Source organism: Phalacrocorax carbo, chromosome 17, assembly GCF_963921805.1.
Source record: "Phalacrocorax carbo chromosome 17, bPhaCar2.1, whole genome shotgun sequence".
Taxonomy (NCBI): domain Eukaryota; kingdom Metazoa; phylum Chordata; class Aves; order Suliformes; family Phalacrocoracidae; genus Phalacrocorax; species Phalacrocorax carbo.
The window spans coordinates 7,682,431-7,704,961 of NC_087529.1; the positions used below are offsets into that span (position 1 = coordinate 7,682,431).

Below are 22,531 nucleotides of genomic sequence, written 5' to 3' on the forward strand. Positions count from 1 at the left end.
GGAAATAGAGTACATAGAAGTACAGCAGATGCAATGGATACAGTGTTCTGTCAACTCTCTTTAAATATGGTGATGCGTACATATAAAAATATATTTTAACTTGTCTGTTCATTCAATGAAAAGGAATCGCAGTCACAGGCTTTAATGTTCTGTGCCAGTTTGAAACTGTCGGTGGAATTCCCCAAGGAACAAAGCATTAGCAAGTGAAGCACAGCGAGCCACATTCAACTACCCTGAATTTCTGTTCTTACATGACTGAGAGATTAAGGGCTTGTAGAGAGCAGTTGAGAAGCTTTAATGAGCAAGAAGCCACTAAGAGGCAACTTAGAAATACTTGGTTCAAACTCCGGGACAGAATTTATGCTGTCTGAATTAGACCTACATTAACTCAGCTGAAGGCTTGCATGGAATTTCCCTTAATCTTCCCGATTCTTTGGAGAGAAGTGAAGTGAAGCTTGTTGTGCTGGTGGTATCAGGGAAGGGTTCGGTGAGGTTTGAGGGAGCAACTGATGCATGTTGTGTAGTTGTTTGAAGGGGGCATGGCTAACTTTCTAGGCTTGCACTTTGGCTCCTAGACTAGGGTTAAAAAAGGCATGTTTGATACAGGATTTCAATTTAATTTATATTTTTATTAACATGGTTTCTTTATATCTCTCTGCATTAAGAAAGCCTGAATTTCAGTTACACAGGAGCTGTTTTCATGGCACTGGTAGTCTCTTTATTAAATTTTTTTTTCAGATTCTTGTAGTGCAGCAGTGCAAAGAGGTGAGTTTGTGTAACTCATTCTTAGTTTCTGTGCTTCTTGCACCTGACTTTTCCCTATCCAAACTGCCTTGTTATAACAAAAGAGATTCTTTCAATTAATTGGGAGGGAGAGAACAAATACGTAACTGACAAAACTTGCTGGGAAAACATCCCAGAATTTTGCCTGAGGTATGACAAGAGTGCTTAAAAAATTCCTTCTAGCTTTTCAGATAACTTATCAGAAAATAGCCGCTTTCTTCTGCAACTTCTATAAATTAACTTTTTTTTAACCCTGCAATGGAAGATTGTGTCAGATGCTCAGGTGTCGTGCCCCCTGGATTGGCTGTCTCATTTCTTTAGAGATGCCAGTGTGACTAACAGTATTTAGTGTCATTCTCCTTGACTTTCTTCCACCCCTAACCTTCACCCTCACCCACCAAGACCTACATCTAATCGTGCAGACCAAAAAGTGTATTGAGGAGCAGGAGTTGTGCTCACTGTTGGTGTATATCTCTCTTGCACAAAAGAGTTAGAAAACTTGGCAACCCAGGATTAGTTTTGGTCTGATTTGTTTTGCTTTGTTATTTTAAGTTGCCTGAAAGGTGACTTGACAAGAATAGGTTAGGAGACATTCCCCGTCTCTTTTTAAACTGTAGATGCCACATCTTTGCAAGCCAGTTCTGAATCATAAGCACTCCCCAGATGACTGGTAATACTCACGTAGCTGTTGACCTTTAGCAGCCAGATATAGTTATTGTGGTACCTGGGAAAGGTTTATGAGTGCCATTTCACACTACAGTCCAGTTGTGATAGACTAGGTGATGGTGTCTCACCTGGAAATAAATGCTGTTCAGGGAAGGCAGATTTGCGTGTTAGGCAATGGAGCACCTGAGACAAACCTAAACCAGTGTTTCTGCTACTGTCAGCCTGAATTGTTTCAGATGGATTCTCAGCAGTTGAATGCTGCCTAGCTGAACCTATCTGCTTGCATTCCTATGTAATTTCTTGCGCTGTGCTTTAATCAGGAGTGCACTCTTCCACAGTAACATAATCTGAACCCAGCAGAATTTTGTGTGAGGAAGGTACTGAGGAGACAGAGACATTAGGAAACAGGACCTGGTGGCTTTTGTAAAGTCTTACTCTTAGGAGATCTCTGGATAAATTTGGTTGCTGTTTCCTTTATAGCACATGGAATATAACAAGAGAGGGAGGGAAGAGAAGAAATTATTTACTCAGAAGAATGTTGATCTAGTCACTGGAGGCTAACAGTTATATCTGCATCCTTTTCTCTGAGTTCATAGAATGATAGAATGGTGTGGGTTGGAAGGCACCTTTCAAGATCATATAGTCCAATGGAATTTGAAACTGCACATGATTAAAGAGAAGCATTAAAATGGTTAAAGCATCTGATTTATTTCTCCAGGATGACTGCGCTTTCCACACTGGGCTCACTCAATTGACAAGAGTGGTTGTCCTGTTTGCAGGTAATTCAAAATGATGAGGGCCAGTGGTCTTCATGGGCTTCCACCCTTGTATATTCTTTATACTGGGCACAGCATGCTGTGGATGACTTATGTGTGTGAAACATAGAGACAGTACAACAGTGTCAGAGGTGAGATGTTACTCAGGTAGAAACACTGAAAAATGCTTATTTAGTGTCATGTTTTTGATAATAAAAGAAACAAATGCTAATATTAATTATGGACATTCATCTAATTTCTCCATTAATTTATTGCAGTGGAGTTACCTGCTCTGCTGGCTTCTGGAAGGATTGTACCTGTGCCTGCAGTGTATTGTCCAGGGAGGGTTCAGCAGGGATGTTTGAGGTCAACCCTTCTTCCTGTAAAAAAACATTACTAAGTTTTTGGGGTTTTTTTTCTACAGGGACTCTAAAGCCCTTGTGTGAAAGTTGTCTAAATGCCGAGATCTTTCTTTCCTTGCAAAAAACACTTGATACATAAACTCCACAGCCTCTCCAGAGGTTTATTTACAGTGAGCTCCTGGTGCATACCAAACTGAGATTGAGCTGGGAGGTACACAATTATGGAGTCAGGGACCTGCCACTCTTCTTCCCCTCTCCTCTGGGTTATTGTGATAGAACTGCAGCCAAAGAGAGGGGTGATGCAGTACATGCTGAGGCATGGAGCCAAGTCTGATACTATAGGAAACTTGTGCTTGAGCTACCCTTCCGTATAATGCAGGTCTCCCAGAGCTTGCAGGAGTCATGAGCTGTGGCTGCTCAGGACATGAATGTAACGGCTGGTAATGTGCCTGGCAGGACTGCTGAGTCTTCATCTGTGGTGTGAGTGGCAGATTGTTAAAGTGTCCATCTACAGTGTCTCTGTGAGGGCTCCTTGCAGACCCTACTGCCAACAAAGCCAGGGGATGTGGGGTGGTGTGCAGGGGAGGACTTTGTGTCCACCCTTGGGTGAACTGAAAGGAGGAAGAGCTCCTGTTGTCTTTGGATGTGGAGGCTGGCAAAGAGGTAGGAGCCGGTAGATAACGACTGTGTTTGAAGCAGTTCTGAATAGTCCAAAGCAGCCCAGATAACTTCTGGGGTAATCCCGATTTGTCGTAGCATTTTACAACCAATAGATTTTATTTTTTAAATTTTAAATAAAACAGGGTTACTAGAGATTCTTGCATTTCAAGCTAGCAGGTGCTGTGAAATAGGAGATGTTTCCATAGTATTTTGGAAGGCAGCTAGACCCCATTTCAGGGGCCAGTTTTTATTACAGTTCCATTTTGTCTCCTGGTCTGGATGTCACCTGGAGAGGAGGGATGAACTTAACACGACAGCACTGAGATCACTAGAGCTGTTCTAGTGTTGTGGTACCACCTCCTTATAGAACAGCCCTGTGCGTCTGCACTGGGGGCAGCTCTGCTACTTGAGAACTTGCGTGCACACAAACATCTGGTTAGATAGGTGTCTGCAGATGTGTGGGTTAGTGTTTCTGTATGCATGTTCCTGCCAAATAGAGCTAGAATTTCCTGGCCGAATAAGAGTGTGTTTCCTGCGCCATGTGTCTTTGACTGTGTTATGATGAATAAAACCTTTTCCCTTCTTCTCTTCTGCAAAGTCAGTTTTATCTTTTCTGCATCAGGCTTCCTAACAATTCTAGCTTTGCAAAACCTGCAACAGCAGATTTAGTGGAAGAGGACAAGAGTCACAGGAAGATTTCAAACCATAGAGCTGAGTTGCACGCATTGCTGTCACCGGAGTGGTTCTGACTACTCTGAACTGAGTGATTGGAAGGGATGCATTCATTCATGTTCTTACATAAAACACACCACCCTTCATTTCATTCTCTCAGGCTTGCGATCACGAGCCACAGTGGTATTGCTCTATGCAATTTATTCATTACAGCCAACAGGAACTTTTTACATTCTGCCTTGCAGCACTGCAAGCAAATACTGTGCTGTTTGCACGGGTGAGAGACCTGTCACAGCGCAGAAACTGAAACACGTAAATAAACTGAGGCCTGGTAGACATTTTACATCCCAGAGAGATTCCACGCGTTGTATTGCCCTACTGTTTTGGTTTGGTTTTTTTTTACAGGCAGTTTCATTTTGGTCATTTACGGAGAGGTAAATAAAGACAGGATATTTCTAGGATGTGAATGGTTTTCTATGGTGTTTCACAGAGAATATTGTTCCAAGGGTGATGTTGGATACCCAAAATCCATGCATGTCTGACAGACACATCATAGCCATCAGAGGAGTGGTAGGGTCACAGGTCAGTGGGTCTGTGTGATAAATAGCCAAGCAGCATGGTAGTTGCTGACATATTTTTGTCTTTGCAGTCTTCTGCTTGATAATCTCTCCCTCTGGTTTTTTCCTGACCTTTGAAGCACATAAACAACTTCAAGCAAAACTTCATCATTAAATCATTTAGAAAAATACTCCTCTGTCTCCTAAATGTGGTCTGTCTCTCCTTAGCCCACGCAAAGTGTCAAGCTCATATCAGTACAAAGTGGTGTTTTTTCTGGATGTAGATTGATCAGGGTTAGTGACAATCCTGTTTCCTGTGATTTGGGTGGTTCTGCTCTGAGAAGGAGTAAGTGCTGCTTTGTGTCACTAAATTTTGGGGAGTGTAATGAAAGGCTCCTCCGCTGAGTTTGCTACAGTACAAAAGCTACTGGGATTGAACGGGTCCTCCTCTCCCCCTCCCACAGGCATGCTCACTCTCACCTCACACCACATAGATCTGCTGTGTAACTAACCAAGCGAAAACAGCCATGAAGAGCTCCAGGTGAGCCTGCTTTTAATGAGCATGGATTATTCCCACTTACGTGGACTGTAGTAGCTGTTGTTCTTGAAGAGCCAAGGAATGACACTGCAGTCGAGGTGTGGCACCTGAAGAGATGGCAACGCTTTTAAAAAGGCATCCTTGTCTTCAAAGGGTAGGATTTGCTTCTAATCAGCAATAATATTTTCAGAACCTTTCCCTTAGAAGATTCTCACTGTGTTTCCTGTCTGTCCGACAACCAGCTCTGTAGAACCCTGATGTCTGAATGTATGCCGTCAAAACATGAATAGCATAAGAGTATAAATCTCTGGCCCGACTCTTGGATTTGGAGCCTGACTATAGGGACTGAACAGACAAGGCTGGTCAAGAAAGGTCTTTTGTTAGATTTTTGTAAAGGAACTGAGTAAATTATTCTGATATACGAGAATGTTCCAGGGAGGGGGGTGAGGAGTACTTTGTACTCTGCCCTCTGATTTCTATGTTATCTCAGCCTTATTTGAAAATACTAGACCTTCCAGCTACTATTAAAGTCTTACTGGGCAAAATTTCTGAGTGATGCCTAATCCAGAAATATGTGCAGATCTTGGTATTCCTGGTTCACAGCATGGCTAGTTTTTCACTGCTGTAAGTGAATTAGTGATGCAGAGAATTAAAACCTCTCACTATTTTTTCATCTGTGTTCTGTGTGGAGGAGACGAAACTGGAGCAGAGTTAGTGTTAAATGTGGAGTAAATACCTGTGTGATAGAGTATTAGACTAACTTTATGGATAATCTGGTTCTCTGAGAAGAGGCATATTAGTTTAGAACTGAGCTCATTGTTATTTTACTTCTTTTATTAACTTATTAATTCTCATGGAACTCAGGAAGCAGGGAATAGTGATATATTCTGATCTGATCAGGAAGTGAGGCTGAAAATGGGGGTAGCAAAGCTTGAGAGTAGCAAAGAAAGGTTGGTGGAAGTGTGCTGCTCTCACACTGCCTGTTTGCAGTGGACAGAGATTACTTGATGCATAGACAGAATAAGAGGTCTGGTGGCTGTCTTAAACTTCAGAACACCGCTGTAATGTTTTACAGACTATATGTTATACTCAGACTGTTTTGTCTCTCTCTTCCAGTATCTAAAGGGAGCAACAGCCCTTATTAGCAGAAAAGGCAAAAGTGCGAAACACTGTAGTACGTAGTGAGAGGAAGCAGGGAGTGTTCTGGAGGGGTTTGCTGGGCAGTATGAAGCGTTATTGTAAACTGTTAATGGAGTTACTGTTACAAGATTATATGTGTCCAGACGTTTTTTTCTGTGCTGCATTAAGCTTGTTCTTGTGTTAGTTCTCCAGATTTAGAAATTTATTATGCGTTACCTGTGTGACCTGCAATATAGTTGCTGATGATACCAACCTGGGAGGTGCTGTTGACTCTCTTGAGGGACAAGAGGCCTTGCAGAGGGACCCAGATAGATTGGAACATTGGGCAATCATCAATGGCATGAAATTTAACAAAACAAAAGCCAGATTCTACACCTGGGACAGAGCAGTGCTAGACACAAGTATAAACTGGGATAGGAGTGGCTGGAGAGCAGCCCTGCAGAAAGGGGCCTGGGGGTGTGTGTTGACAGCAGGCTCGATAGGAGCCAGCAGTGTGCCCTGGCAGCCAAGAGGGCGAACCGCATCCTGGGCTGCATCAGGAGGGAGGAACGGCGGAGACGACGTGTGACGAGCTGACTGCAGCCTCCATTCCCTGTCCCCCTGTGCCACTCAGGGGGAGGAGGTAGAGAATTTGGGAGTGAAGTTGATCTTGGGAGGAAGGTGTGTTAAGATTTGTTTTTGTTTCTCATCATCCTACTCTGATTGGTAATAAATTTCCCCAAGGTGAGTCTGTTTTGCCCATCACGGTAATTGCTGAGTGGTCTCTCCCTGTCCTTATCTTGACCCATGAGCCTTTTGTTATAGTGTCTCGCTGCTGTCCAGTTGAGGAGGGGAGTGATAAGAGCAGCAGGCAGGTGCCTGGCGTCCCACTAAGGTCAATTCACCACACTTAGGTACCACAGAATCAGCATACACTGAAGCAAAAATGTGATACGAGGCCAAGTTCACTCAACAGTCCGAAGAATTCGCTCTGCTCAGTAATGTGAGCCAGAGCAGTGTAGGGTGGCTCAGCAGCTCTGCCTAGATTGAGATTTTCAAGTGTTTTGCTCCCAGGAAAGCATTAAAACAAAGGCTGAGTTTTTGAAGGGTCTCAGTGTGCTTGGAGACCTGGTTGCTTTTGTACGTTAGGACAACAGTTGGAACTAGGCACTACCAGCTACCCACTACCGATCAGTTAGTTTGGGTGCCTGCAGAGAAGCTGACCTTCTTGAGGAACAAGATTTCAGCATGTTCTGCCGTCCTGTGTCTCCTCTCTTTGTGCAAGATTTGAGAAGCCTCGTGGACTCTGAGGCTGGTGGGTTTTGCAGGTTAATTAGAAAACAAGACAAAACAAATGAACAGAAAGTTTTTAATCCTATCCCACCCTGACCATTCCTGACTGCATCACTAGCTGTTACAATTTAAGCTATTACAACCCACTGGTTTCTGACTCTGTATGGGATTTGAGTACCCTTTTTGTTACTGTAATTTACATAATGATACAGTTAGCATAAATTGGTATAATGAAGGTATGAATCAAGACAGCTGGAAAAATCTGTAATATGTTGATAATGTCATCAGAGAGGTTCGATCCAGCAAAATGGTATTATTATTTTAGCTCATTAAAGCCCTTCCAGTAAACAGTAAAACACATAATTTCTCTGTAATCCGTTTCATTTCAGTGCCTAATTAAATTTGTGTCATTTCCTTTAGTAGGTCATGCTGTCTGTCTCTGTCTCCTGCAGAGCTTTAGCTGCTGAATAGTCTTACCTTTTATATTGTCATCAGGACAGAGAAGGCTTCCCACTTAAGTCTCTGGTATTTAACCTAAACAAAGCTGAACTGATGTAGACCCAAAATCTGATTATCTTCCAAAGTATGTAATTGGCAAATCTCTTGAAATAAAGGCATGTGCTGATCCCCTTACACATGCCACACGCGTGACACACAGCCCCCTGCCACCCCACTGTGGGACTCCTTTGACTTCAGGCGAGTTTGTTCCTTTGGGCAGCGCAATGCCGAAGGTCTGTCCATTGGCATTCCTGACTTGTGCTGCAAATCAGCAAAAACACCTGGCTTCCCTTTTGCCTTTGCTCTTTTTTTCTTTTTTTTTAAATCTCCTTGTTCTTATGTTAAAACTGTTCTTCTGGGTGCAGATTTTCAAAACAAGACAGGATACTTTCTAACATTACTGCAGCCTGAATTTTTTGGCAGAGCAGCGGTGTTCTGAAGGCAGTTGCACTGTGCGTGTTGGCATGTCTGAAAGAAAAGAATACCTCGCATGCTTCCACAGACTGATCTATGCGTCATTGTTTCTGTAATCTCTAATACCGTTGATATAATGCTTTTTTCTTTCTTCTTCTCAGTTGAAGTGAGAAAGCAGTTTTGAATGAAGCCCAATTTTATGATAGAGGGCTACTTTAATGACAGAATAGCAATTGTGATTAAAACAATGCCTAGAATCCTAATGTCCAGTTACCTATGATATTTTTCTGTGTGTGAAGCCAGGAACTATCCTGCAACCTGACATTTGATGCATTAGGGAAAAAGCAAACCACCCTTTCTGCTTTCTAAAAGCATCTCTCTAGAACAAGATTTTCGAAGGAACAGTAAAAGGAACACAAGTAATCCGAGGAAGAATTCGCCTAGTGCCTTGCACCATATAGATAACCAAAGAGGTTCATGAGCATGTTGTTGAGGAGTCCTGGGTTTCCTGTTTCACCATTCCTTTGAAGATAAACATTGTGTTTCAGAATAAGGTGATGTCTCATGGCCCTGAATAATCCTTTTTGCATGACACAAAACTAATGGTTCTGTTGTGAGCTTACATGTTAAAAAACTGACACTTTTTCATATGATGACCTTCAGAAAAAAGTGAGTCTTCTGGACAGGCTTTTGGAAACAATAGTTTTAATTAGAAGCAGCTTTAAATTGCAGAGACACCTGGAAAGGAGTTGCATTTGGAAAGGAAAGCTTCCACCAAATGCAATTCCTTTCCAGGTGTCTCTGCTTCCACCAAATGCAAATACAAGAGTATGTGTTGTTGCTGTAGGGTTTATTTTCTGGTGTATTGGGTTTTGTTGTTGTATTGTTTTGTTTAATAGAAGTATTAAATGACTAATCCTTTAAATCCTTGCCTGCCAGAAAGACAAGAATAATTACCTTGTTTTTAAATATGGAGAAACATAGCCACAGACGTTAAATAAATTTCTAGTGACTATAAGGAAAGCTAGTGGTAGAGTCCGCTGTAGAATTAGCACTTAATCCTAATGCAGAAGAGTAGAGAGTGTTCAAAATGTGTTTTGGACTAAATTCAGTGCTTTTAGAATAACCTGCCCAGACCCTGCTTAATCAGTGTTCTTGGTGAGGTGAAAATTACAGTCCGCTCTCTTAGGGTCTGGCAGGCTGCCTATAACTGTACGTCAAATGGAGTGGAACTACAAACAGGGTGTGAACTCAGAACGCCAAAAAAAGCGTAAACTGAGTCATCTGCAGCTTTATGCGATGCATTTATTTTCTTCCGACGTGCTGGAAGAAACAGAGGAAAAATGTGTTTAAATCCAGGACGCTGTTAGTGAACTACTTTGGTATTATTATTTAGTACAATCTTCTCTCATTAACTCCCAAAACTTGCATCTGTCATGGAGGGAGGAAGGCCTCCCAGTTTTTCTTGGAACAGCTAACCTCTGTGAGATGAGTAGAATTTTAAGGCTGCACCACTGCAGTCAGCCAAAGTTTTAAATTACAAATTTCTGGTATTGACATTCAGAAGGGTTTCAAAGCCGCCTCCTCCCCCCATGAGAGGGAGGAGGAGGTGTTACAGAGACAGGAGGATTCACATCTTGTCTGGAATTTTCAGTGCTGAGTATAGAAGGGAGAAGCATGTTTGTCCGCTCCAAAGAACTGACCCCCATGACTTCAGCTGAAGTAATTCCCCTTCGGTGACATGTTGCAATATTTAATTTCTCTGTTTAAGTCCACTGAGGTATAGGAATAAAAGGTGTTATCTCAATCAGCCTGGCACTTTCAGTTCTTAATTGTTTTCTTTTAAACAAAAACTGGCATAGTTTGGCCACGCCATAGTTTGGCCATGCCCTAGGTCTCATAAAGAACTTCCTGGTCACTGCTGCTCCTCACTATGTGAGAGCGGTTATGTTTAGGGAGAGGTTGAGATGCTGGGCTTAGCAGTAAATCAGTAAATCATGGCAATTTTGCCATTTTGGCATGTTTTAATAAAAGGCAAATAATTTGTAGCTTTTTAAATTCTGTATCTTAATATTCTGGAGAGCAATGACATAAGGTAAAGAGGGAAACGTTGCGAAATGCATAGGAGAAGTCATGAATTTAACAGATAAAGCAGAAAACATCTCTACTACTATAGGTATCACTAGAGTTTGTATTTCAAAGGGAACTGATTTGTTGTTCCTAGGTCAATATTGGCTGGTTCATAGACTGCTAGCAGATTAAACAAATAAACTCAACCTGACAATGTTTTAGATGTTAAAGTCTTCCTCTCAGGTTTACTTGTATATGTTCTATGTTTCCTATCTTAAGTAAAAAGTTACTGTTAGGAAACTGAGATGGTAGCAGAAGCAATCACATTGAAGATGTTTTAAATTCTAAATGGAAAAACATCAGGTTTCAGTTTTCTTACTCTTTCTAGGGCCTTTTTAAAAAAGCCAGCTGATTGCTGTAAAACTGAAGTTTTCATAATACTGCTAGAAATTCAAAGGGAGTATCCTACCAAATATCTGGTTTGTGGGTTATAGTGGCCATCAGGTACTAATTTTTAAAGAACTCCTATGTTCTGAAGGCCATAAAAACCTAATTATTGCGTTCCAGTGTCTTCTAATTCAGAGAATGACTGAGATCGGAAGGGACATCTAGAGATTTTATAGCCCAACTCCTGTGCTCAAAGTAAGTCCATTTAGAGCAGATTGCTTAGGGGTATGTCCAGTCAGGTTTTGAATATCTCCAAGGATGGAGACTCCATAACTCATCTGGGTGACCCATTCCAGTGCTTGACCACCCTCGCACTAAAAAAGTTCTTTCCTATATTTAAATGGAATTTCCTGTATTTCACTTTGTGCCCATTGCCTCTTGTCTTCACGGACCCTCATGAAGAGGACTTGGCTCCATCTTCGTTACTTCCTCGCATCATGTGTACACATTGATAAGATTTCCCCCACACTGAGGACCCACTGTCCTCAGGTCCTTGTCCACAAAGCTGCTTTCCAAATGGTTGGTCCCCAGCCTGTACTGCTAAGTGGGCTTATTCCTCCCCAGATGCAGGACTTCATTTCAGTTGGCTGAACTTCATGAGATTCCTTTTGACCCACTTCTCCAGCTTGTTGAGATCCTTCTGAATGGCAGCACAACCATCTGGTGTTTCAGCTGCTCCCCCCAGTTTTGTATTGTCTGCAAGCTTGCTGAGAGTACACTCTGTCCCATCATGTAGGTCATTAATTAAGATACTAAACAGGACTGGACCCAGTAGTGGACCCTTGAGGTATACCACTAGTCATTGGCTTCCAGCTGGACTTCGTGCTGCTGATCACAACCCGTTAAACCTAGCAGTTCAGCCAGTTTTCAGTCTGTCTCGCTGTCTTCGGATGTAGCCTGCACTTTCTCAGTTTCTCTGTGAGGCTGCTGTGAGAGACAGTGTCTGACAGACCTACTAAAGTTGAGAGAAACAACATCCAGTGCTCTTCCTTCATCCACCCAGCCAGTCATCTCATCACAGAAGGCTATCCGGTTGGTAAGGCGTGACTTTCCCTTTGTGAATCCCTGCTAACTACCAGCAGTCACTTTCTTGTCCTTACGTTTGGAAATGAAGCACAATGGCCAGTAGGATACCTCGTAGAGACAGCAGCAAATCAGAAGTTTGATGTTTTCTTCTTGCCTCCTCTTTCTTTACATGAGAAATCAGCATTCCAGGATCTGATTGCAGAACCCTGTAAGCTAAAATGTGAGTAAGTGGGCTTCAGTGTGTTTTTTGCAAAGCTTTGCTAACTTCTGATGTAGATGTCTCCTAAGTGCTGTAAGAGACAGGAGTGTGGAACATACCTTTAATTTGTAAGGAAGAGATTGGCCCTATGTATAAACATGACAATGAAGCTGACAACAATGCTAATCAAATTTCATCCTCCAGCTGTTTCCTAGGTAACTACACATGCAGCTGTAGAAAAAAAGACTGCATTACGAAGAGACCAGAATGATCCTGTAGCAATTCTCTTCAATGACTGAAGAAACACAGCGGGGGGTGGGGGGGAGTGGATAATGCTATATCATCTTCTTCTTTGTCCTCAAGGACAGAGAATGTTTGTTCAGAGGGCAAGTCTTTTCATATCCAGCTGTAGAAGTTTTATAAAATAGAATATTTTCCGTTGGAGGAGACATAAAATGATTTTATAGTCCAACTGCCTGACCACTTCATACCTGACCAAAAGTTAAAGCATATTATTAAGCACCTTGTCCAAATGCCTCTTAAATGCTGACAGGCATGGGGCATCGACCACCTCTCTAGGAAACCTGTTCCAGTGTTTGACCATTCTCTCTGCAAAGAAATGCTTTGTAAATTTTGCCTCCTAAGGCAGGCAGTGGACAGTGTCATGGTCTTAAAGCTGATATCACAGAATCCCAGGTTGGAAGGGACCTCAAGGATCATCTAGTCCAACCTTTCTGGGAAGAGCCCAGCCTAGACAAGACGGCCCAGCACCCTGTCCAGCCGACTCTTGAAGGTGTCCAACGTGGCCGAGTCAGCCCCTTCCCTGGGGAGATTATTCCAGTGAAAAATTTCCCTGTTGTGTCCAATCGGAATCTCCCCAAGAGCAACTTGTGTCCATCCCCCTTGTCCTCTCCATGGGACTCCTCTTAAAAAGGGAGTCTCCATCTTCTCTGTAGCTGCCCCTTAGGTACTGGTACATGGGGATGAGATCCCCTCTGAGCCTCCTTTTCTCAAGGCTGAACAAACCCAGCTCTCCCAGCCTATCCTTGTATGGCAGCTTCCCAGTCCTTTGACCACCTTGGTGGTCCTTCTCTGGACCCCTTCCAGCCTGTCCACATCCTTTTTGTATAGCTGGGACCAGAACTGTACACAGTGCTCCAAGTGTGGCCTGACAAGCGCTGAGTAGAGTGGGACTAAGTGCTGAGTGTCGTGAATGTTCCACCGCTTACAGCAGGTTGCTGCCTAAGAAGTAGTCACAAGTGAGTCTTCGGCGCATGACCAAACCCAAAGTCGATGCAGAGCCTTTCATTGTTGTGTTTATAACAGAGGATACTGCACGCAGGATCCTGTTGTGAAAAGGTATTTAGCCAAGCTCTGTGTTCCTCTGCGATGCCACTTCCTATTTTTCAGGTTACAAGGTTTTTTGAGGAAAAATGGTCTTTTACTCTACAGTCTTTTACACCTATTTTGCATTCTGATAATGGAATGCTGCAGTTATTTCTGGGAGTTTCCCAGGTAGTCACAGAGGTTTGTGGAAGACCTGGATCCTGAAGGTCTTTGGAAAACCTTAAAGGCTTAATTCACTTGCCTATATATAGGTGCTTAGCGCCATTAAAGATATACCAGAGCATCTAAGATATCTGTATGGGATAAGCAGAAATGACACAGAACCTCGGGTGACCTCTTCTACTTCTGCTCCAGAAAGGCACAGGTGACCAACAGCAGCTGTACCGGTACTACACACCTCTGTATAAGCACCTGAGCCTGTTCTAAATGTTGCTGTTATGAGTAGAAGAACCTCTAATATGCAGGGCTGCAAGAAACCATCTGTATTGCTCTGTTTGTCCACAGGATTTCTTGTGAACAGATCTTTCTGTCTTGAAACTAGGAATGTGCCTTACCTTCCTAGATGTCTGTAAAAGCTGAGGCAGCCAAATATTTATATGATCAATTATGTCTCTTTTCCTTTCAGGTGAATTATATAGAACCTCTTCAAGAAAACAAAAGTTCCCGGCACAAGGCAGTATTGAAATACACGAGGACAATGAGGTGAGATTGTTTCCCAAAACAAGCTGTGCTGATTTCCAAGGAGTAGACACGTGGAAATGCTCTCATATTGTATTATGGAATTACAAACCCATTTGGTGGCTTAGTGTGTCTTTCCCTCGTTCAGTAATTGCACATGCAATCACTGAAAATCATCACAAGCTTTTTTAAGCATTGCATAATTACTTAGGTGGAAATATGACCAGTTCTCTGAAGAGGAATTGTTATGCCTACGTAGTGCTTCAGTGGAAATGCAGGTTTTGTGAAGGAGATTCAGCAGTTGTGAAATTGGTAGTAACAGAATTGGTTTGGTTTTTTTTTAAAGCAGCAAAGAAGCTAAGCAAGTTGTGTTCCTTCCAGTTAACTGATAAAGATCCTCTGTCCACACATAGGACAGGCAATGGAAATATCTACTTCTCTATTTTTGAAGAACTCCAGTCCTACAGCCCCCTGAAAATGATGACAGTCTGAGTTCAGATGTCCTTTTGATTAGCCCTGGAGCCCCTTGTCTCAGTCATGGCTGAACAACTGCTGAGAGGCAAATTAATTTCATTCCCTTTGAGGCCTCTTGCGACGGATACCAGTCAAATCCAGCTGAGAGACTTTTTGTAACAGCGACTTTAGCAATGTTGACCTGCTTGAATTTTTCCCCTCTGTTTTGAAGCTTTCAGTTCTATCAAACCATCAGCACTGCCACTTATTTACAAGCTGGCATTGGCTGTGGAAGGAGCTATTCTTAGCTTTTAAAGGGAATTAAATTCCTCTTCTGAATAACTGGAATGGGACAATATGGAGAGGGAAATGGTAAGTTAGAGCAAGGAAAAGTAGAACCTTAAAAAGTCTTATAAGATCCAGTTCTTAAGCAGATACAAGGCAGGTCAGCAAAATGCCTTCACAATGAATACTGCTGCTGGATACTAAAAATCATGGGCTTAACAGAGAGAGTGGCTTTATGGAACAACTTATAATTCTCTCATTTTCAGCCATTTCTCAGTCACCTTTATACAGGTGCTAAAGTTACCAATTTCTTTGTCTTACCCATGTCAAAACATTCCCTCACTAAACTGAAATGTATGTGCGCGTGGGGGGGTGGGTTTACTTGTCAGCTTTTCTGATTGATGTTGTTATTGTCAAACTCGGAGCAATTTTTCTCATTTTTATTTACCATTGAAGATTGTAGCTTTCGTTCCAGACCTTAAGAATAAAGTGTCCAGAATATTGCCTGATTCTCACTAAACCGCACAATCTAGCAATTAACAATCCTCAGACAAATGCAAGAAATATTACTGTGTGTTTATTGTGTGTTCATATTTGGTCAGGAACTAGAAGTCTCCAGGAATCATGTGATCTAAAGCAAAGAAGAAAACGGCAATCAAGATTTTAAAACAAAAATCTCCTAATCTTTTAATGTATTACTGAGTTCTTTGAGTGCACATAACTCTCAAGGGGTAAAGAAGAAAAAAAAGTGGAGTTGTGAGACATTCGACATTCAAAATGTTTTTCCAGTCTCAATCTATGGCGTGCACTGATTATTGTCTGTGTGTGCACATATTCACAAAGGTATTTGTGAGGTTTATGAATATTGGCAATGATACATTTTTTTACTCTTTCAGAAAATGTCTAAGCAAATTAGCCCCATTTTTAATTTCAGTAAGAAGTTGCCAGTCTCAAAATGCTGAGTTAACTGTATCAGCTGCTTTTGCTGGATGTATTTATTGGCAGAGAAATTTGTCTTTTCAGAACCTGTGACAATTTGAGTTAGAACCTTTCCAGTAAACGCAGCAGCCTTGTTCATGATACTTAGACGTTCGCTTAGGCTGTCTGTGGATGTTGGAATTCTTCTCCAGTCTCAATATATTTAAAATAGCTTTTGATGTACACAAAGCTGTTTATAATCTTTGTTAATCTGAAACCTACATCTGTGCTGCAAGGGTTTTCTGGCAGAGCATAGTGTGCCCTACCTGGTTCAGACGTACTTGAATTAAGTGGAACACAAGGCACACCCACCCACCGCCCCCCCAGTGAAGGCAAATATCACAAAAAGATCATGGTGGGGGTGGGAGAAAAAAAATCATTGCTAACTGCTTGTGAACGTTGACACCGAGTATTCCAGCACTGCCCATAAAAACGCTTCCTCCCTCTTGTTCCCTGTTTTTCTCACAGGAAGGAGTTCAACACCAGAACTGCAAAACTCATGTGCTAATTTTGATCCTACATGGGGGGAACATCTTAGACACTGGAGGTGGGGACCACAGCAGCAAGCTGGCAGACATCAACACCTTCAGCTCTGTGTTTGAGAAAGTGACCCGAGCCCATTTCCCTGCCGCTTTGGGCCACATCTTAATCAGACTTGTTCCCTGCCCAACAATCTGTTCAGCAGCTTTCTCTCTTGTTTCCAAGTAAGTTGATTTGGATTTTCTAATGTTTGGCTCTGCAGCGTGTTTTTGAATAGCTTTCTGTGACCTGTCTTTTTCATGATGAAATGTTGTGAATCCTTCTTAATCTTCTGCTTACTGCAAGACTTGGAAGGATCTTTCAACCTTTTCAAAGTGGATTTATTTGTTTTTAAAAACCAAACCAAAACAAAAAACACAAAAAAACCCACCAAAGCCAAAAAAAACCCCAAACCCCATGGTGGACTACAGCCTATTGTCCACATGCATCCAAAAGAAAAAAAAAATCAAGAAGAAATCTGGACAGAAGAAAACAGTGAAAACTGCTGACTTCCTCCCACCCCCAAATCTGACCCCAAAAAATCAGTAGTCAACTTTTATCTTATTTTAAAATTGAAACATAGCTAGATCTGCCTGCGGACATGTCAACTGACGTTTGTCTGACTTACTTATCTGTTCATTATTTGGCATTGTAGGAGCAGGATGTTACAGAAAACCTTCCCAACAGTTTTAATGTTTCCTGTTTTAGAAACAAAAATGGCATATTGCTAACATTGGTTTAAGAATAAAGTAGAGATTGTGAAGTGTTGCTGAGAAACCTAGACCAATTTAAGTAAATGCCGCTTTGCACTGGAAATTGAGAGCAGAAATAAATATCTAAAACAAGAGTGATTTAACACATCTTAGAGAGAATTTACATATGAACAGGTTTTTTACATTTTAAGATGACAAAACTTTAGTAGCTGTTCACTCCCGATAGCAGCTACTGCTCCTTGAGGTCCTGTAGTGTTTTGTGGTAGGCCACTCATTTATTGTCATTAACCTATAAGAATGACACATACAGAGCTGTCTTGAATGGGCTACGAAGGGTGCATCTCTAGGAAGCAGTGCATTTGGCTCCTGAAGGCTTCAGCTGGCAGTACAACTACAATTTGGCTGCGTGCAGAGAGGCTTCCATTAGCTTTGATGGATTTTCCTGTCTGAGCAGATCCATTTGTTAACTGACGTAAATGGAGATGGCACCCACGAGGTTGCCCTTACTAACATGGCAGATGGGTGGTTTGCTTTTAAGGAATTCGATAATTCACTTGCATAAAGGTAGAGACCCCAGTTCTGGGGCTTCTAGAGAGCAACTGGGAGAGAGTGCCGTGTGTTACAGTGGACACTGGATCAGCTCTTCACTAATGAAGAGTGCTAGGCAAGAATATCTCAATCACCTTGTCATTGATAAAATCAGTAAATTTCTCAACTAGCATAACTCTGCAAACTTAGATGACACTGAGCTGTTGTATGGTTATGCTACAAGACATTCACACTTAGATTTCTGTCAGGTCCTGTTTCTGTCTGAGACAGGATCTGCTAGGAAACACTTACAAGTTGCTATATGAAGCAGAGATAATGATTTCATTTTAGGAAGTTGCTTATTAACGGAAAAAATAATAGTTTGGTGGGTTTGGGATTTGGGGAGAATTTTGGGGGTGTTGGAATTTTTTGGAGGAGGTTGTTTTTTGCAGGGAGGATTAAGAAAATTTTCACAAAAATGTTTTAGTACATGTCTCTTAGTGTCTAGCTTAAAGATACAGTTCATCGGATCACATTGGCATTAAGTCTAGTGGCTTTCTGAGATTCCTGGGAGTCACTTCTGCATGTGAAAATTATTGTTGTGTAAAAAGCTGTGATAATATTTCAATACAAAACCAAGTCACTATGAAATACTAAATGCAACTGTCAGAGTAGTTAGCAACTGCACCTCAGAGACCTGCTTAGTCTAGTATTTCGTAGAATCATAGAATCATTTCAGTTGGCAAAGATGTTTAAGGTCATTGAGTCCAACCATAAACCCAGCACTGCCAAGCCCACCACTAAACCACGTCCCTGAGCACCACATGTCTCTCAAATACCTCCGGGGGTGGTGACTCCAACACTTCTGTCCTCAGAGCAAGAACATAACTCTGAGCTGCTAACTGTGCATCAACAACGGTACCTTCTGAAGTTACGTGTGCATGCTTGTGTGAAAGGTACCGTTGCCTTGCAAAACCACTACTGTTAAAATTAACAATTGTTATGTGTACGGCGGTAACAATTTCAGGTATGTGCTCTTTTTGACAATGCTATGGGATGTGAAAAATGACATGTAGCAACTCCTTCGGGAGAGGAAATATGACTCTGGTTTCAGTGTCCACTTGGGGATCAGGAGATGCGGATACTATTCCTGTGTCTGTAACAGATTTCCTGGTTGACCTTAAATGAGAACATCAGTCTGTCGGTGCGTCACTTCTCAAATTTGTTGAACAGAAACAAGGCTAAAATGATAGAAGGAGGAATTTTTCTGTTATTAACCAAAGGCCTAACATAAAGCCTGAGAAAGAAACAGGAGGATTTCTGCTGCCTGGATTGTGCCTCTAGCCTAGGATATATGAGGAAAGCTTAAGGGATGTAGGAGTAGGGGAGTACTGTGGTTAAGGCATGTGCCCTGAAAGCTAGAAAGGAAACTGCGATGCTGAGACTTTACTTTGACAACTGGTACCTTGTTAAGTATGAAAGGAGATGATTTGTGAGGGAAGGAGAGTGATCTGGGTGTTTGTTTGTCAGATTATTAACACCAAGGAACAAAAGCTGATCTTAGCCTGTATGACTGAGGAGATGTTACACTTTCATTCCAAGCCTATTAAATGGCCAGGTAGGCTTACAAGGTTCATGCAGAAACAAGGACCTGTAGGAGCAATAGTGTAACCAACTTATTTTTACATTTTTTCCCTCCACTGAAACAACTTTTCCATGCAGCGTTACTTGCACAATAAATGAGTGAAAGTTCTAGCAGGTGGTGAGCAGGCTTCCCACTGAGCGCTGTACGATTGGCTTCCACAGCGTCATAATGATAACGAATTATATTCTGTCATTCTGGTAGTGTAGTTCTGATCGCACTCTAGTTCGGGTACTAGCCCAAGCAGTGTTCTAGAGGGTAGCTGAGGAGATACAGAATATTCTGTAAGGGAAAGAATTAAAATCTTAAAATGTTTTTGATGTTGTTGTTTGTCCCCATGGCTCTAGTGAAATGAATTTAGAAATAACACATGGAATTTTCCATTGGATGTATCCACTTCAGTAGCTGCTCTTCCTCGCCTGCTTTTTCAGTCTTGAAGTTCACTCATTAAATGAGAGAACCTTTTCAGTTAACATTTCTTTCCTTAGTGATATTTTCCTTGACATAAATATTTTAAATGGCATGATGGAGAAAGGAGAAAGAAACACAGGCTCTTGGGCCTGCTTCAACTCTCCTACAAGTGTAAACCAGGAATAACTAGTGAACTCTGCAGTGGTGGGGAGGAGAGAATCAGACCTGCTTGATTTCTTCTTTTCTAAGCAAAGGGAAACTTCTCTTGGTTTTGTCTGGGGCTCCCCGTAAGCACTGGTCGCTTTTATAGTCTTTTTGCTACAGTGTAGTGCCCAAGGATACATATGAACCTCATGTAGAGCAGAAAACTCTGCCGAGGAGTTGAGGAGGTCTACAGCCACATTTTGGACCGTAAGGCGAGGGAATGGTGATGCCTGCTGTCCAGATGGCGGAGTTAGAGAGGAGAGACGAGGAATGCATTAAAGTTCTGAAATGCTAGCTGGGCTTAAAGCTGTGACAGGCAATAGGAGGAAGAGGTGGCAGGGTGCAGACCAGGCTGGTGGAAGGTGTGCCTGACTTCATACCAAGGGGGAATACACTGAAACAACCAAGAGAAGAAAAGCGTGCGCATGTCCAAGTTGCTGCCCTGTAAAGCAGGAGGACTGATAGTAGAAGAGGAGGTGAAGCATCAAAAAATGCTTGGGAGATCATCCTTGCCCATTTGGGCCATTGATTGACACAGGGCTCAGTAGTGTCTCTTAGGTAAGCCATAATGCAGTGCCTGCAGGTCTCAGCCATCTGGAAGAAGAGCTGGTAGAGTGGAAGGAAGAGTATGTGCTGGCAGCCCAAACGAACAGAGGTCCCACTTTCTTTCTCTGTTTCTTGATCCCCTTTTGTTGCAGCGCATGGTATTCAGTCAGACTGAAAATGGCCAAGCTGGATGTTTGAATGTCCTATAGAATCATTCCCAGCACTGACATAAGATTGGTGTTGCCTTGGTATGTTCTTTTGTGGAGCTGCTTGTGATGTGCCCATCTGGGGCTGACAAAAGGAGAGATGATTCCCTGCTCTCACATTTCTGCAGCTTCATGCCAGCAGCTTTCACAGCCAGAACTCCAGGATGCAGTTGTGGAACATAAACTTGTGGTAAACATTCCATTTAGCAAACTGTGGGGGAGGAAGTGTGTTTTTAATTACTGTAATGTTTCATCAAGGGTGAGCCAGATGACTGACTAAGCAGCAGCACAAGGTTTCTTGTTTGGTTTGAATGTATCCTCCATTTTCTGAATGTGCAGGCATAGCGTGTGCCAAGGTAGCACAACCCTCTGTTCACCTTGGCACAGGTTTTGAATTATGCTGTGTCTGTGTGCGGAGTGCCTGGGTTCAGAGGGATTCCGCTGGGACTTTTCATCTGAATGCACCTATGCAGCCCTCCCTGCCTTACAAACAGTAGCTTAAAGGCAAGGCATCTTTCAGGGCAAAATCACTCCATCTAGTAAACGTTTCAGATTGTTTAATCTGGTATGCTCCCATCTACTCCCATTACCTTCAGTTTTCTGTCTCTCTCATATAAATCAGAAAGACACTGTTTATGTAACCTGTGTAAATTTATAATGCATGACTGATCTCCCGTGACACTTAGCTCCATCTTTGCTGCTAAAGACAGTTAAGAGTTAAAACTAAGTCACATATTTCTTTCATCTAGATGACTGGAGAGCCATCTCTTCCCTTTTCAGGGAGAAAACTATGCCAGAGAGGATCAACTATTGTGCTTTTTATAGCACACAAATTGATGAGCATACATTGATTCACACCTCAGACTAGAGCTCCTAAATTACAGTATTAGCCAAACTGGAGAGTAGTAATTGCAAATCTGGTGGGGAGAGAGAGAAGGAAAACAAGGCCAAAACAGAAGTTATAGTTAGGAAGCATATGAATAATCAAATGAGATGACAGCGTTTTGTTGGATGAGTTTTGGAGTGCTCAGCCCCTTGCATGCTCCCAGCACAGTGGTGGGTCCTGCAATGTAAGCTCGTGCTGTTGCATTTTCCCAATCAATTTTTTAAAATAGTTTTAGAATTTAATTAGAAAGTGTATGGAGAAGTCTGGTCATTATGATTTGAGTACTTTCTATTCCTTGTTTTTCTTTAAAGTGGAGGAAGTAAAAGCATATTCTGGCATTTAGAAACAGCAGTAGTGAGTCCCTAGGACTGTCAGCACAGAGTGCCGACAGCCAAACCATAAATGTCAAAAAACTGTTGTGTGACAGTTATCCAAACAAGTGTTACCATATGGGTGATTTCTGCCTCTGCTTTCTCCTCTCACCTCTGCCATGGTCTAGGACTGCTGACCTGAGGAAGTTTTGAGGAGGGACCAGTGTTTTGTCTTGGTCTGCATCTAGCCAGATGCTTTTTGCATTCAGAATAAGCTTTTATTCCCTTGTTCTTCCTTTCCTCCCACCCCTCCCCAGGTTCAGTAACCCCTCACCCATCTCCACGGTGCAGTCTATTATCCCTGCTGGCAGATATCACTGTGCCATCAATCGCTCTCCCCTGGGAGCCAGGTGTACCATCACCCACCATGGAAGACCAGTTCTGTCTTGCAGCCTAGTCATTTGCTGCCTTTTATCAGGGAGAACTCAGGTTCTAACACGGGGGACTTTATCTGGCTTTTACACTTAGTGATTTCAGCTGCTTCCTTGTGATTTCCCTCTCCTTCTCCAGCCTTTGTGCAAGTGTGATGTTTCCAAGCTGGTGCTTTGGAATGACCTCCTGCAGTGTCCTGCCAATGCATTGAGATACCAAGACTTGTGCTCCTTTCAGCTCCAGTGCTGATATTTTACCTGTTTGTCTCAGCTTCAGTACTAATACTTAGCATGTTCCCTGTGATAAACAACTTCATCTCTTCCATACATTATT

General features: G+C 42.3%; 1 protein-coding gene across 3 annotated transcripts in view; it reads left to right on the forward strand.

The window, feature by feature from the left end:
• Positions 1 to 22,531, forward strand: part of PITPNM3 (PITPNM family member 3) — a 143,062-nt gene that overhangs the window by 76,250 nt on the left and 44,281 nt on the right. For all 3 annotated transcript variants that reach the window (XM_064468278.1, XM_064468276.1, XM_064468277.1), the window contains 2 exons: positions 14,032 to 14,108; positions 16,269 to 16,504. In XM_064468278.1, coding sequence (XP_064324348.1) covers positions 14,032 to 14,108; positions 16,269 to 16,504 — 313 coding nt within the window. The remainder of the gene's footprint in view (positions 1 to 14,031; positions 14,109 to 16,268; positions 16,505 to 22,531) is intronic.